Source organism: Limanda limanda, chromosome 5, assembly GCF_963576545.1.
Source record: "Limanda limanda chromosome 5, fLimLim1.1, whole genome shotgun sequence".
NCBI classification, from domain to species: Eukaryota; Metazoa; Chordata; class Actinopteri; order Pleuronectiformes; family Pleuronectidae; genus Limanda; species Limanda limanda.
Genome location: NC_083640.1, coordinates 12,332,215 through 12,348,658, shown reverse-complemented (window position 1 = coordinate 12,348,658; position 16,444 = coordinate 12,332,215). Strand labels below are relative to the sequence as shown.

General features: G+C 44.0%; 1 protein-coding gene across 1 annotated transcript in view; it reads right to left on the bottom strand.

Moving 5' to 3' along the window:
• The window catches only part of LOC133001785 (myocyte-specific enhancer factor 2C-like), a 58,748-nt gene that overhangs the window by 14,894 nt on the left and 27,410 nt on the right, over positions 1–16,444 (bottom strand). The window contains exon 3 of the mRNA XM_061071476.1: positions 13,284–13,487. Coding sequence (XP_060927459.1) covers positions 13,284–13,487 — 204 coding nt within the window. The remainder of the gene's footprint in view (positions 1–13,283; positions 13,488–16,444) is intronic.

Here is a 16,444-nt window from a genome sequence, read left to right as displayed (position 1 = left end):
GAAGTATTTTATTGCCCCGCTGCTTAAAGTCATCAACCGCTGCTCCAAATCGGGCTTCCATGACATCATCACTATATAAGACGCATCAAACACTAATGATCATTGGGGGGGGGGGAAAGAGCCGCTTACCCAGTGCTCAAAGACACAGGTATGAAGAGCTGCTATGGAAATGGTCTTTGGGGAATATGCTAATATGAGACTTAAACAAAAACACTGTGGAGCTGTTCGCTTATTTAATATTATGCAGAAAATATTCAGCCATCATAATCATTCTTATATTAAACCTATTCAAATTTTCAAGTAACAAGGATTTTCAGCCTAATAAGAAATATTGTATTGACACTGTTTATACAAGTACATTTTATTGCCATTAATTCAGTAAAATGTTTTGTATTTGTCAATCAATGCAGTGACAAATAAAAAAGAAACTGTGGACAGAATGAAATGGGAAGCCAGTTCAAGGTAGAAAAAAAAAGGGGAGCGAGGCCCAAAAAAAACATCAACTACAAATTATTACAATGTGCTACAGCCAGCTACATAAATACAGGCATGCTAGAGTGAGCACAGTAAATATGAACACAAAGAATGATAAAACAAACGACAGGAAAAAAACGGCTAAAAAGATGTGTACGCTCACTTGGCTCAGTGTCTTTCTCTGTGGCCCCTTTGGAGGCTTGCTCCTAATTAAACTCCTTCTTCATGATGCTCCCTCATGACTTGACTTGTCACAGGGCCTGTACGAAGCAGGCTCGGCATAGACGTGGCGTCCTACATACTTAGACGCCCGTCTCAGGTCTGCACCCTCAGCTATAGGCTGGCCTGCACTCGGCTATAGGACGAGGCGATGAAGGCACAGTAAGGCAACCTGGGTAAGACTGAAATAATCACCGGCTATCTCAATGGTAGCAATGGCTGTTGTTTGGAGTTAAGATTTGCGGCCCCTTATTTTCTACTTGCAGAAAAAGCTAAAAAATTAGACTTATTTCTTGGGGTGTGGGTGATGATTTCATGTAGCTCTTGAGAGAAAACTGTGGAGGGTATTTGGGTGTGAGTTCTGGGTGGCCCCAGGGGGTCTGCTAGGGACAGCTGACGCCTGCACAGAACTCCTGCCAGACCAGGATCCGTCTGCTCGGCATTCTGCCACCCTGCTCACCCTCTCTATCCCTCTCTCTGTCTTTCTGCCTCCATCTTTGTGTCTCAGTCTGGTGCTCAGTCTGTCTCACTACCTTTCTGCAATACTAACACATCTCGACAAAAGCTGAGTCAAAACACTGTTGGCATGATGGGTACTTCTCTATTTCTGATAGGGTCGGGCTGGTTGATGGGTTTTTGTTTGGAAAGAGCTGACCATTCCCCTCTGCAGTTATCTTGGCAGTGGCTGAAGGGTATGACACATTCAATATTGTGTTTATGGCCATTGGCGACAGCGCGACCAGTGAATGTTTCTCAGTGTCTTCTGCCCAATGGCTGACAGCACCAGTGCAAAAACCCTCAACAAAAACAAGCAGTTTATAATAGAGCCAACACTGTATGGTCTTCAGAATACACACCATTGTAAGCAAAAGCAAAATGTATAACGGATTTAGTTTAGAACTAAGGCAGAAAGGGTTTTACCCAATAAATTAAGCAGTTTACGGTTGCATTGCGTTTCAGCAGCTGACGGAAAACAAGTCGCTGACAGACAATTTAAAAGCATTAATACATGTGCCACTTATGGTTAATCATGTTTGCTGTGCTGCTGAAATATATAAAAAACGGTAAAGGAATGAACAGCTTTTGTCTCGCAGGCTCTCAGCCTGTTTTTTGTCACACAGTTAAAATGGCAAAGAAGCAGACATATTCACTTTGACTGTCAGAGATAATCCTTGGAGACATGTGAAATGTACAGATCCTGCCTTTATAATGTATGAGCGTTTGCTAGGTGTGACCACAGAGTGCACCAGCAGTACCCACGAGAACCTTTTCTGTAGCTGGTTTAACACCTACAAGTCGATCGAAGTGGAATTTAAAATGGCACCTGAATAATCTTAAAGAATATGTCATCCAAAGCTATGGGCAATGATAGTTAAATTGATGTTTTTTTTATTAACAGAATGTAGAAAAAGTTTAGAGAACATTTGATCTGAATGGTATTCACACTAACTCACGAATCTAAAAGATAGATCATGATAATTTTTGTGTGGAAAAGGTGAAAAAAGTTTTGAAAACCACAGGACGACTGGGAGCGCTCTCACTTTTACCAATTGACTAACTCAATTCCATAAGAGCAGATTGGTAGGGAGCAGTGTGGCTTGGTGTCAGTAGGGGTGAGGCAGTGGGAGGAAATACTGTCCCTTCCCATCACAAATAACAAAATGGAAGTGGTCTTGAAGTGAACCTGCTGGAGCCCCCCCCCCCCCCGGCACCCCCACGGCACCACTGCACAGTAAGCGCACTGGTGGCCTTGCTGGCAGCACGCAGGGATTGAATAGTATGTTTGAGATATGCTCTCATTCTCCTTGTTTCTGTCTTTTTCTGTCTGTCTGTCTTTCTTGCTCTCGTTTTTTGTCTCTCCCCCACTCTCCCTCTTTCTCTGTCCCTCTTTCTTTCTCTCTGCTTTTCAGAGTGGAGGGAACATCAGAGGGATCAGGCTGGCTTAGTTTATTAGAAGCAGATGGCAGACCAAAGGCAAGAAGGCCACAGTTTCATGAAGCGTGGTTTGAACATGCCAGGGCCATGTCGAGGGGCATGCCCATGGATGATGGCTGCACGGAGTGTGTGTGAGTGACTGAGCATTTGGGAGGAGATGGTTGATTTTGTAGGTTACCAATCTAAAGAGTGGAACCCCCAAATCACAGTCTGTCCCTCCCTGCCTGTTTCAGTCAGCGTCTGTGCATCCCTATGCACTAGTTGGGGCAACATTTGTAAGAAAAAAAAAAAATATTGCATCAATGACTTTTCAGTGATTTGGTGGCTTTGAAGCCCCTTACTCCTGCGGTGCCCTGCTGCTCTATAATCTCGAAATCAAACGCTGGCGCCTGGCGTCCATCATCCCCGGGCAAAGTGGTCGTGTAGCTCATAGCGCTGGTTATCTGTGTAACTACTAGCTGTTTAGGGGATTACTAGATAGCCTGAACATTTTGAAAGGAAGTGAGAAGTAGAGCAAAAATGGAGAAAAGTGTTAAAGCAAGTGAGAGGGAAAGAAAGCTACACAACACGGTTCCTCCAAACTGTGGCATTTTGGCGGCGCATGTGCTAAAATCGCCATTAAGAAGAGCCCGCTCGCAGACAGACAGCCAGTACACAGCACAATACCAGATGGTGCAGCGTTTCCCATATGGAAGAGACCCACACTAAGCACATGTCAGAATCCAACACTGTTTGCTACAGCAGCATCCCAGCCCTGGGAACAAAGTGGTCATTCAGAGTAGTCACTACACTGTATAATTACCCAGATAGACATTATTAGACACAATGCCAGCTCAGTCAAACTGGATAAAGAGGGCACTTATGTCTGCACCCTCAACCTAGCCTTCTTTCATCCCGTCTACGCTCCAGTTGCATAATGCGTCTCTACCAAAATAAGAGATATAGGGAGATTGTTTACGTGTTTTTCTGACTGATGTAAAGAATCACTTTGCAAAGACCAATCGTTTGAGGAAAACATAAATTGTCTAATATCTATAATATATTATATTTGCTTTACTTGATTCATACTCTGTAATGACATATGAGCAGTTTTATGCCAGGTCACTGGTTGATATTATCAATAAATCTTTCCACGACACAGAAGCAGCTTAACCGACTCCAGATATCTTAGGGGGGCAATGGGTTAAACTTCAATTCAGGCCACCTTCTAGTCCTTCTTTGTCCGTCCACCAATCGTCACTTATCGTCTTTTGTCTCTCCGTCTCTTATCGCGTGGTGCCACAGCAGGAAAAGGGAGCCTGAGGGAGGCCTTGAGTAACAATGACCAGCCGGTTGACCTCTATACTGTGACCTTGAGTTTCCACACCCTGCCCAAGCGGCAATCATGGCGGGGTAGGGAGGAGGGGGGCGGGAGGCGAGGCCAGGGGGGAAGCTCTAGGCAGGGCAGGGAATGCCATCTATAAAAATAGATCTTCATTATTCTGGATTTTCCACAAATAGTTTCAAAGAACAAGGCATCATTTCATCTTAATGGCTGGCGTGAATTGTTTTGGGCTGTGTAGTGGAAAAGCATTGGCTTTTGGCAGCGTGGCCTCAGAAGTGGCCTGCCTTGTTTCACCACTCCGCACCATGGGGACCACATATTGGCACATTTCAAACGGTCTATTTTTAAAAAGCCCTTTTGTTGTTGTGTGAGTACCTCAGACTTCCGCTTAAGTATACTGACCTTGAAAAAAGAAAACACCTCTGACAAAGATCCAAGTGCTACTTAGTTTCTTGTCTGAGGTTCTGCTTGTCTGGGTAGAGCAGGGCGTTTGATGTGGAATAAAATGCTGAGCCTGTAGATCATATACATTATCCGTCATCTTGTTTTTTGGCCTATTTCTAAAGAAAAAGTAGAAGAGGCGTATAGTCGTCTATAAAATATGAACTCAGTTAACTTGCTCTCTTTACGTCTGGGGCTCTCACCGCAGACAGATGTTTTCTAGTGTGGCATCCTCAAAGTGGCACACTAGGAAATGGTCAATGCAAACAATTAACAGCTATATGAGGAGACTTGGTTGTGGGAGGACAAGAACTCTCTGGATTTCCCCTATATCATAACGGTACCAGATGATTAAAATAAAGTACATCAATGATATAACTTTCCAGAAATATATTTCCTGTAATAAAAAAAGAAAAAACCACACAGGAAGCCACTGCTTGGCAAAATCTGTGTGTTTGTGTGCGTGTGTGTGTGTGTGCGTGTCGGGGGGGGGGGGGGGTACAGCAACAAGTGAATTAATATCTTCTTTATCCAAAGAATCAAATGTTTATAGGCACAACAGGGTCACTCAGTGTTGGTCTTATGCATGTGGTCGCCGAGGGCAACTCGTCATGGTGGATCTTCAGAGAGAGAGAGAGAGAGAGAGAGAGAGAGAGAGAGAGAGAGAGAGAGAGAGAGAGAGAGAGAGAGAGAGAGAGAGAGAGAGAGAGAAAGAGAGAGGCTGAATGAATACCCTGACAATTCGCTTACTCACTCCTCTGTTTCAAAAACAACCCCCACCCACCATGTTTCAGACACAAGGAAGGGGGGGAGTGAAAGAACGAGAGAGAGAGAGAGAGAGAGAGGAGAGAGAGAGAGAGAGAGAGAGAGAGAGAGAGAGAGAGAGAGAGAGAGAGAGAGAGAGAGAGAGAGAGAGAGAGATTCCAGGCCTATTCTTCTACCCTCTCCCGGCGAGGACCGCGGCTAGGAAACTATTTTTAGCTTCACCACAGACTATTTTTAGATCACTACGACTTTTTGAAGCATTTATTAGGAAAAAAAAAGAGGACATCAAATAGAAGAGCTTGATGGTGGTGGTTGTTTTGGGGATGGTGCTTTATTTTGACCATCTAACACTCTGGTTTTATGTGGTGAGTTTTAGTACACGTTGCCAATCACACTGAAGTGTGAGAAAAATATAGTGCCTGAAAGTAAATATAGTTGGAGGAAAACATGGGCAACTGTTTCTCTTGGTTTTTCTCTCTGCTTTTTGTCTCTTCAACTTTTTTCCTCTGTGCATCAGAGGAGACATTGTTTCATCTAAAGCTTAAAGTCCACGCGGAAGAGGACAGAGCAGTGTGTGGACAGGAAAAGGAGGAGGACAAAGGCAGACTTGGTAAAGCTCATGACACAAAGTTTCACAGACAGCCCCAGAATAGACCCTGTCACGTTTTTTACACTTTATTTTTTTGTAGATTAAACTGCAACTGATCAAATTATCATTGTTATTATTACCCATAATGATTATGTGAAAAAAGTAATTTCCTTAAGATCCCCTGTTGGTTAACTGTAGGGATGGTATTGGTCAGGTGATAGTGCCAGAAGTTGGCCAGACATTGTGCTTAGACTTTGAATCTTTTTCCTGATGCTCTCTGATTCCTCTAAATGTCATTTGGCAAACGACACCAAAGCTGTCATGTGTCCTTTTTACGCGAAGTGGCTTCCGACCAGCCACTGTACCATAAAGGCTTGACTGATGGAGTGCGGTCGAGATGGTCTGGCAGGTTCTCTCATCTCTGTGGAGAACTTCCGAAGCCCTCAAAGAGGGACGGTTGGGTTCTTGGTCACCTCCCAACCTAAGGCCCTGGTTACACAGTTTAGACAGAAGGCCAACTCCAGTGGTCCTAGTGGTTCCAGACACAATTACTGAGACCACTGGGCTCCTGGGAACACTCAGAGATTTAGAAAGGGATTTGTACGCTCAGCCTCATCATCAGAGAGGTCAACAGAGTTCCTTGAACCTCATGGTTTTGGTGTTACTTGTGGGACCTTATGTACCGATATGCATGTCCTGTTAATTCAGTTTGCCACAGATTGACTCCAATCAATTTTAGACACATCTTCAAGATAATTAAAGCAAGCATGGTTTACCTGACCATAATTTGAAGTGCCAAAGCAGTGTAAGTGTAGTCTGATGGGCAAAAGGGGCATTTTCACCCATTCAAATGTACAACACATTATGTGCAAAAGGGACAGGGTCTGAACACTTTCTGAAAAAACTTTGTAGCTTGTACATTTGAGCTTTTTTGTAACTGAGTGTAACTCTGTAATATTTCCAGAACCAACTCTGCCCTTGTTGTTGAGAGCGTAAACATCAACAAGGGTGTGTGTGTGAAAAGTTATTGACAGTGGAACAGTTTCCCTCGCCCTCTCTTTAACTTGTAATTAACACAAACTCAACCCCACATACTGTACGTACTGGCACCTTTTCTCTGAAGATGTGCTGTATCATGCATGTGGCATGTCATCCGAGTCTTTGTTTTAACAAACTGCTTAAGTATTAGCTTGCCAATGTCATAAGGTTAATTTACTTAGTCAGTCAAAGCAGCTTCAGACCTTAATCCTCCAGGAAAAACAAGCCATGTTGCCGATCTCCCTCTTCACTACTAAACACTGAGGCCCTGTGATTGCCGTGGCAACCCCTCCCTCCACCGCACGTTACACCACATGCACCCGAAACGACTCCGCGCAAAATTACTGTGGACAACTGTAGAACAGGAGATATGATACGACTCCCTTATTTCTCTTGGATGCAAACACATGTAGAAGTCATTGAGGATAAATTAGTGAAGGCATTCAAGCCGGAGTAATTATACAGTCTTTGAGAGGCATGAGAAGAAGTCATTCAGTGAGCTGATCAGCACAGAAAACTCCTTAAGGCTAATGTTCTCCATGCTGTTTAGAAACCAAATAAGCATATAGAATAGCTTGCATGCTTGAAAATATTTTCACAAGAGTGAAGCAAAACATTAGCACACTGGCACTTCAGAGACGGGGATCACATGTCCCGTCAACTCGCAAGACTATAATGAGAGAGCAGAGAGAAAGGAAAGCGTTTAAATTAATAAAGTGGGACATTTTTGAAGGAAATGACAGTGAAATCGAACAAATTAGTCTCTGCTATTTAAAGTGTGTGAAAAATCCATTTTGTCTTATTTTTGTCCAAGAGAAACAACATTGTGTAAGGCCTGCGAGGAAGTGGTGTGGATCTGCTAAATTTTCTTTTGCCTTCTCCCAGACCGGCTCGATTTCCTTTCTCTTTATGTTTCTCTCCCCCCTCCTCCTCCTCTCTCCCCCTCTCTCTCTCTCTCTCTCTCTCTCTCTCCAGTGGACTGTCACTGGGCTGAAATCACACCTGTGCTTCTCACACATCTCGGCACATGGGTGAAACATACGCAGGGTGAAACATGGTGAGGGAGCTTTGCTGAATCTCATTAGCCAAGCGGGTAGTCATTAACAGAATGACCTTTGGAAATAATTACCAGCCTTCCTCCCCTCCATCCCTCTTTCCCTCCCTCCTTCTCTCCTTGCACTCATCCATCCCTGTGCCACCCCCCCCGCCCCTCCTCTCTCATTCAGTAGTTCCTTCTCGCGGAGGACAGAGGCAGAGGAAGGAGGAAATGAGTCGAGGATAGGTCGGGAGGCAGGTCCCTGCTGCTGCTGCCGCTGCTGCTGCTGTTTAAGATTACAGGGTGATCTGAACTTTGAGATTAGGTTAATCTGCTGGAAATGGGATTGGCCGACAGCCTTCCCTCTGGTTGGTAGGCAAAGCAGGCGGGTCAGCTCAGTACCAGGAGCCATGTGCCGGTCCATGTGATACTTGAGCCAACAGCATGATGGTGTGCGGCGCTGGGTGAGGTCATCGCAATGCCGTCAGCTCCACAGGGTTCAAACTGATTGTCACCGTGTATGTACATATGCATACACCCATCCAGTGCAGTCAGGACTCACTTAGCGTCATAGACCAAACGTACTTGTGTTTATGTGTGTGTTAGCTTAGATTCCGTATACCCATAAACAATTGAGCAGTTTTGCCTGGGCTGTATCCTGGCATTGAGAGGATATCGCTCCCTGTCGTTGCTCACTCACTAACCCTTTAGTTGTTTCACAAACCTGTGTTCTTTGTTTCAACAGGGGGGAAAATAAACACATTGTGGAACAGGGGATTTGGCACAGCCCAAGTGTGTTGTTGGATTTGGGGCTGTTCAATCACAGCGAGAGCCAGCCAGCGCTGCTTAGGTTTGGGCTTGATCTGCAATCATCGAGAGGGGAAAGAAAGGACTCTTTCATGTGCTATTGCAATTAACAACCCCCACACTGGCATAATAAATCACCAATAAGAGCTCAAAGTGATTATTCTTCAGCAGAAATAAGGAAAAGAGGGAGAGGAAAAAAGGGGAGAGATGGATCTTTTCTCCTGTCATTTCCCAACAAAGCTTCCCATTTCTCCTCTAATGCTGTTCACATGTCCAGGAAACCGGCCTGGCAGACAGCGAGTATAGGAAATCTATCTGCGTGTTTGACTGTTTTATCTGGAGCCAGACCCGGAGTGTACTGTAGACCTGCCAGGACAACACACTCTGGACCCCGAGCCCGTACATGCAGTGATGGAGGATCACTGGATGATCTGTGTTTGATTTCATCAGCCTATGTGAAGCTGTATGAGCACCGACGTCTCTTTGAACAATTAGCATTAATTAAGAGAACCTCCCCACTTGTTTATGTAGCAGCAGATAACGGTGCGTACTACGTGTTTTATTACAGTCTCCTGGGAAAGTCTCTGTTGGTTTAGATACCACCGTGTCCTCCATGACAATACGCGTGTCTCGGGATTAAATGGAAGCATTGAAAACATAATAAAAAAAAACGCAAGACCTCAGTTTGTCACTGTGTTTATCAGATTATTATAGGTTTATGGGTGTCATGCATTGTGAATGTGACAATAGTAGCCGTTTTTCTCCTTTCATTTTACCACTGCGCTCAGAGGAGGGTTAGCTTTGGTTTCTTGGTCTTTTTGCTTTCACAGATATTTGTGGAAGTGTCATTCCCAGCAGAGACGGTTTTCAAGTGAGTCATCAGGACCTTCTTTACCACTCCTTTCTCTCTATATATATCCCTTTACGTCCTTCTATCCGCCTGTTTCTATTTCTTACATACGTACACAATTTAATCCATACATATATTCAAGATACTGTTTGTAAGAAGTGGATAAAAAACAGGAAGACAGAGATGGAGTGAGAGAGAGAGAAAGAGAAAAGCCCTCCAGCCTCTTGTAAACATGCTGCAGCTAGAGAGGCTGTAACGCTCTCAGTGCCACTCTCTCAACAACGCTAATTATCAACCAAAGACATGCTAATTACATAGAGCTTTATTGCTAATGTAGCAGGCCTCTATGCCAGCCGCCCACACTCTGAGCTCCGCTCCCCTACCTCTGCCTCTCCTCCCACTACACCTTCAGGCGCAGCAGCAGCGGAATAAGAGAGATGCATTTGTCTCTGCGTACTTCTAAAGACAAGGGCTTTCTACGAATTTCGCACCATATGTCATTTATTAGACTTCATATTTAAGCCCTTGTTGCGGTAACTTTGATTTGTTTTCCACCCTACATCCAACCCTTCATCTTGTAGTTGACCTCGTCCTCATCATCCTGCCAGCTCAACAGGAAGTCCACTCCTGCCTCCCCACCAAACTCAACCACCCACCCACGTTCCTGCACCTGTGACGTAGCCCAGCAGCGGCGTACCAGGCCCAGCGGGAGTGATCCAACTCCCCCCCCCTACACCCTCCTCCTCCCTTGTCCATGCTAAACGTGCCAGTGTCAGGCCCGTGGCCAATCCCGTTAGCGAGCCGTAGCTAAGGCTGAAGGCCTCTTCAGATCGATTTCTCCCACTGCGAGTCGCTCAGAGAATTTGGAGCCTGAGTCCTCCAGGGATCAGAGTGTAGGAAGTGCTCCACAGCACTCTTCCCCCACCAGGCTCTTTAGCGTCTTCCCCTGACACAGCTGTTTACACGTTAACCATCCCCTGCTCTATAATGGAGACACAGCTAAAGAGAGAGCTTCAAAGCAGGGAGCTCTCGTCACAGGCACTTGCTGAAACATGTGACGACTCTCTTCATGGGTTCAGCTGGGGCAGGCTAATACACTGACTGAAGCGTAGCTGAAGGGCTTGGTGCATAAAGGATACCAGTGCTTATAGGCACACTGGGAATACGAGTTTATGCTAAATGGGTTAATGTAAAATATATAATGCATCGAGGATTATTCTTCATTCCCTCTGATATGGATTTCTTATAAGCCTCAAACCAAGCATTGGGGAAACAACATAGATGTAAACAGCTTTGCAGATTATTTTAAGTTTTTGAGTTGCATGATATATCTTTGGGAAAACTGTTTTTTATAATCTAACCGTACAAAGTTGCAGCATAAACCACATTAATAATTCATAAAAGCCATAATAATATTAATTGAAGGGAGTAAGAGCACATGCTACATTGCAGAAGAGGATATGTTGTGTGTAGCTGATTTATTTGTGCTTCTAAATACTTTCCATGATAATGCACCCAGTCCATTCTCTTTGTTTTCGTCATTAGGTTGGCTGTATGTTGAGTGCTGTATCGCTTGATGTATGAGCTACATTAACACACTACATATTTGACTGCAGCGGAATGACAACAGCAAATCACTGCTTCCTTTGCAGTGGGGATGGGTAATCAGAGGACTTAATGCCGTGAGTGAACTTGAAGACGTCCAAAATCTACTTTTCAAGTGATCCACATATCCATGTATGGATCCATGTTATGTTCACAAACCAACAGATACATTTCCTACTAGATTACTGTGCTGACTGGAATAATTATATCACTTATTTCTATTATTGGGTCTCTTCCATGCGTGAGGTATTTGAAAAACAATTCAACGTGAATTAGCCGAATGGTGGATGAGGAGTTGGTGCCAAAAATAGTGGTTTCACAGTCAAATTTTTCTCACAGCAGAGATAAGGTTTCACAAATGTTTTCACTCAACTCAGTATATCCCTGTAATCAATAACTGACAAGGTCCCTAAAACAAAATGGATTAGGGCAGTGGAGAAAAAAATAAAAGTAGAAGACAATAAAAAGAAATGAGTGAATTGAGCAACATATGGTGAACATAAAGCTGTCAGACTTAAGATACTGGTGCACATGCTTTTCCAGCATCTCTTTAATGCAATAATGTGTTTAAACAATGCAAATAGATACGTCCAAAGGAATGTTTGATATTCTTTTCAGTTTTGGAAATAGACAAATGATCAAAATTGTGACTGTGGACTGTGATTGTGTGTGAAAAAGACTCTCGTATGATTTTAAATCCCTCAATAGTTTTACTTATGCAGCATTTTGACTTTAAACCTGATAGAATTTGTAATTATATAGAATAAAGAAAGGGGGAAATGCAGGGCCAGATTTCTCCCAAAGTGAAACACATTTGTTATCAGTATGTAAATTCAAATGGTTTGTCGTCAGGGGCAGAGTGCCATCTGGAATAGGAGTATTCCCGGAGGACGTGTCCACCCGTGGGCGTGCAACAAGCCCACAAACACCCATATGAGAAGATAAAAAACATGTCCCATGCTGTTTGATCCTGTATTTAAGTGGCCAGCCTGCACCAATACATTCAGTGCGGTATCTGTCCTCAGTTTTCCTTTGGAACATTCAGTCTTTTTTAAACATTGAGCTGATAAGGACAAGGTAAAGACGACCTTACAAGTTAACATTTAAACAAAACGTAGAACATTTGAACATGGATGAGGTTTTCTATGACCTATCAGTTAAAAGTAAATATACATTATATTATATGCATCAATATTAAAACCTACGCTGTATCACATGTACTAAAATCGTGTAAAGTGGGGCAGTGGGTGAATTGAATATGTATTCTGAATCATAAATGACATTTTGACGCTGATTTACAGCTATAAAATGTGCACTTCATGTCGAATTTTCAATACAGTTTATCTGGATTGGCATATTAAATACAAAATAACCATCCTATCGCTATAAAGATTCCATGTGACGAGCAGAGAGAGAGTATTTTATGTACTGTTTGATATTCATTCAGCACTATTTTGTGGGACAGGTGCAGTTTAATCTGCGAGCGTGGTGCGAGTATAAATGCATGAGCGCAGGAGCGAGGGATAAACTCTGCATGAATGCATGGTTGCCTATGTGTGTGTGTGTGTGGGCCCAACAGGTTTGTTAGAGGTCCAGCGTGAATGATGTTGCATAACAGGTTCACAGTGAGAGCTTAAGGATCCTGGAGTCTCTCTGTGTCATTTCCTGCTTTATCTACCTGGCTGCTGCCCGGCCTGTGAGGCTGCTTAACGCCGCCTTGAGCCACACTGGTGACACGTGTGTCCACAGCAAGTCCGATCAACGTCTCTAAGAGGCGGGTCAGTGGTGACACGACACAGAGGGCAGGCGCTGGTGATCACACACCACAGGGGCAACTCTGAAAGGCCCCGGATCTGTGATTTACTTTTATATTGCAAAGTACACGCATCGAGAAGAAGGCGATTTAAACCAACATATGTTGTTGAGGTAGTTGTGAGTCTTATACCTTTTCTAAAAGTGATTGATATTGTGACTGAACCCTTGGGGAAGACCGACAAACTATGGGAGCAATTAATTCTTACACTATGCTAGGTGTGAAGACCAAAAGAGAGAAGTAAGGGTTGCTGAATGAGTCACAAACGCAGTAACCATCTGTCTACTTTTCCGTTTCTGTGTGTTTGCATGAGTGTGCATGTGTGCGCTCTCGTCCGCGTGAGCGCTTGTGCGCGGCGTGTGCCTTCTGTGTTTTCTTGTAACTCACCTCCACAATATCAGAGTTGGTCCTGCTCTCGTGGGGCTCGTTGTACTCGGTGTATTTCAGCAGAACCTTGTCCATGTCTGTGCTGGCGTACTGGAACAGCTTGTTGGTGCTGTTGAAGATGATCAGGGCGATCTCACAGTCGCACAGCACGCTCAGCTCGTACGCCTTCTTCATCAGGCCAAACTTTCGCTTTGTAAATGTCACCTGGGTAAAAGATAAGAGGACAGAGAACAAGAACGATGCATAAAAAAATGTTCTCATTAAAAGGAGGAGACAGGTTTATGGGGACTTATTTTCACACCCACATTAAACAGAAAATTGCCCTTACAGTCAAATCAGTCTATTTGACCTGAAATGTTTTAATCATCTAGCGCCAGTGAAAAAGTCCAACCCTAGACCTTTTCATTCTGTACTGACTGAATAAATAGAAACCTGACGTAATAACTTTTCCGCTTACAAATAATGAGTTCTCAGGAAAACAACATTAAAGGAAAAGCAAGTCTGCTGATTGTTCAACGAACCCTGACTGTAACAGTCTATCCTCTATACCAGGAAAAAAAAAAGAAAAAAAAGAAGCTGTGCTTGCATTTAAGGAACTGAAAACACTCTGTCTCAGACAGATAACGGTACGGAAGATCGGTTATTTCTTCTACATCAAAGCGCACAGAGGTTCATCACAGAGCATATATGTGAGGTTAAATTCATCACCTTCAAATGACCCAAATGTGCTTGGTGTATAAAACCTGCTTTGTGCACCCAAGTAATGCCCATAGACTATTTTAATCTAAAAAAAAAAACCAATAGGCGAGACGTACCATTTTCTCACAGTGATATTAACACACATTGTTCTGTTGCCCAATTAACTGCCTCATAGTGAACAGCACGCCATTGATATAAATAAAGAATGGAGTCCCTGCTTGAAGCTGTTTGAGTGCTTGAATAGCAGCGATGAACATAAACCACAAAAATTGTCCTTTGTAATGGGGCCTGTTTTCTTCTCACCCCCTCCCTGTTTGTGGGCATGTGCAAGTGTGTGTGTACTTGTGTGTGAGGCCTCAGACCGGTTCCTTTAATAAGACGGGCACACAAGTGGCCACATTGTCAAAATAGAACAGCTTCTATTCTTCCTCTATTGTTTGGATCGAAAAACTAGAGCAGTGAAAGTGAGTTAATTCCGGGGAGCTGCACCTGGTTTCTTCTCCGAACCATGTGTGTCTGGATGGGAAAAAATGTGCCTCTGCCAGCGTCTCTTTTTCTATCTGAATTTTCTTTTCTTTTCTTCAGTGACTGTGTGTATTACGTACACTGGAGATCTGTATTGACAAAGCTTTTTTACTGAGCGGAAATACTGCCAGCACAGTGCCCAGCTGGTAGCTAATGATCTCAGTTTGTTGATTAACTGCATGTTTGTCTATTCTCTTCTGACACTGAGCCGGGCCAGAAGAATACAGAGAGAAAACGTTCAACTCTCAGATATCTTCGGAATTCAGTAATAATGAGGTTTATAAAGGCCTTAAAAAAGATGCCTTTAAAAGAGAGATCCATGTGCGTGTGGTAGATGAGGATAAAGCGTGAATAGATTTGTGGTGAAAATCTATCGTGCACTGCCCTTCACATTTTCTCTTTACAACTTCGAGACCTGAAAACGGAGATAGGGTTGAATGGATATTGATAGATAGTTTTGGATTACCTGAAATCATATCTTCCAGGATGTACCAGGGAAACTGAATATCAAACTCTCCCCTGTTCGTGACGTTTTTTTTCCTCTCCCTCTCTCTCCACTATGATATGATTTGTTAAAACCTTGCTGTATCCTGGACCAGCTCCACAATCTGCCCCTCCCCCCCTTCCCAAAAAAAAAGTTTTCCAGTGATGTCACAGCGTCGTGCCTATCTTTCAGACAACAGAGACAAGAGACACGGACGGCGTTCTCACAAACCGGCGTGCGCAGTGTCAGGTTCTGTAGCTCGGAACAAACGCTCATCTGATTCACAGACGACATGAGGAGAGAAAGCTCCCCTGGGCACTAAATACCATGCTGACATTTACACAGAGAAACTAAAATGTGAAAAAGAAACAAGCCTCTTTTTTAACACCCTGAGATGAAGAGACATCTTGCGACAATGAGAATAATTTTCCTATCAAACCCACTCTGGTGTAACGTCCGAAAACTGAAGCGCAAGCACCCTGAAGGCGTCCGCCAGCAGCAGAGCTACAGAGCACAAGTCATACATGGGCGACTAAATAAGACGACTGTAGGACACAAGGTCACAGCAGAGTGTCGGGGAACAGGACATGGAGAGTGTTGTCTTCCCCTGGTGTTTGGATGCAAGGGGCACCAGGGGCAGGTACAGGACACAGCTAGCTCCCGGCCCAGCTCCGTTATCACCCACTCACTCAGTCACACACTCTGCTGGGGCCACTAATGTTCCGGAAGGTTGCGCACAACGCACACACGTGGGCCGGGTGTGAGTCCCACAGGTCCACAACTCTCAAAGGGGAGGTCCGGCTCAGATCACTCACGTATTTGTGGAATATTGCACACACACACAAACACGGCAGTATAAGGTAATAAGTTCAGAGTGGAATCCAGTCGAAGTTGTCTCGGGGCCTCAAACTTCAAATGCAGATCTGTGCGTGCGCATGTTTCTCACATATTAGGCTATAATTCACACATAGACTGACTTTAACAGCACCACAGGAAGAGAGTGAGTGTGATTATGAAAAGCCTTAACTGACCAAACAATAACACCTTCATAAATATCACACCGCACCCCCACGTCTCAATCTGACACGTACAACCCGCTACCTCCAAATCGTATACATTACTAATGCTATGCACAAGCATCGATACACTGGCATACATCGAGGTTTACAGTGCATGCTTGCTAGAACACACACACAAACACACACACACACAAACACACACACACACACACACACACACACACACACACACACACACACACACACACATTATGAAACACAGTTGGTTCACACATAAATGCTATCTATGGTAAAAATGGACTCCTGCTACATCATGTGGGATGTGCTAATGTGCACCGTATCCCAGCGATTCAGGTTCACAGTAGCAATTTCCACTAATGGAGGTGACTCTGTCGTGACTTCATGGTCTCACTTGTCATGTGACACTTTCTGGC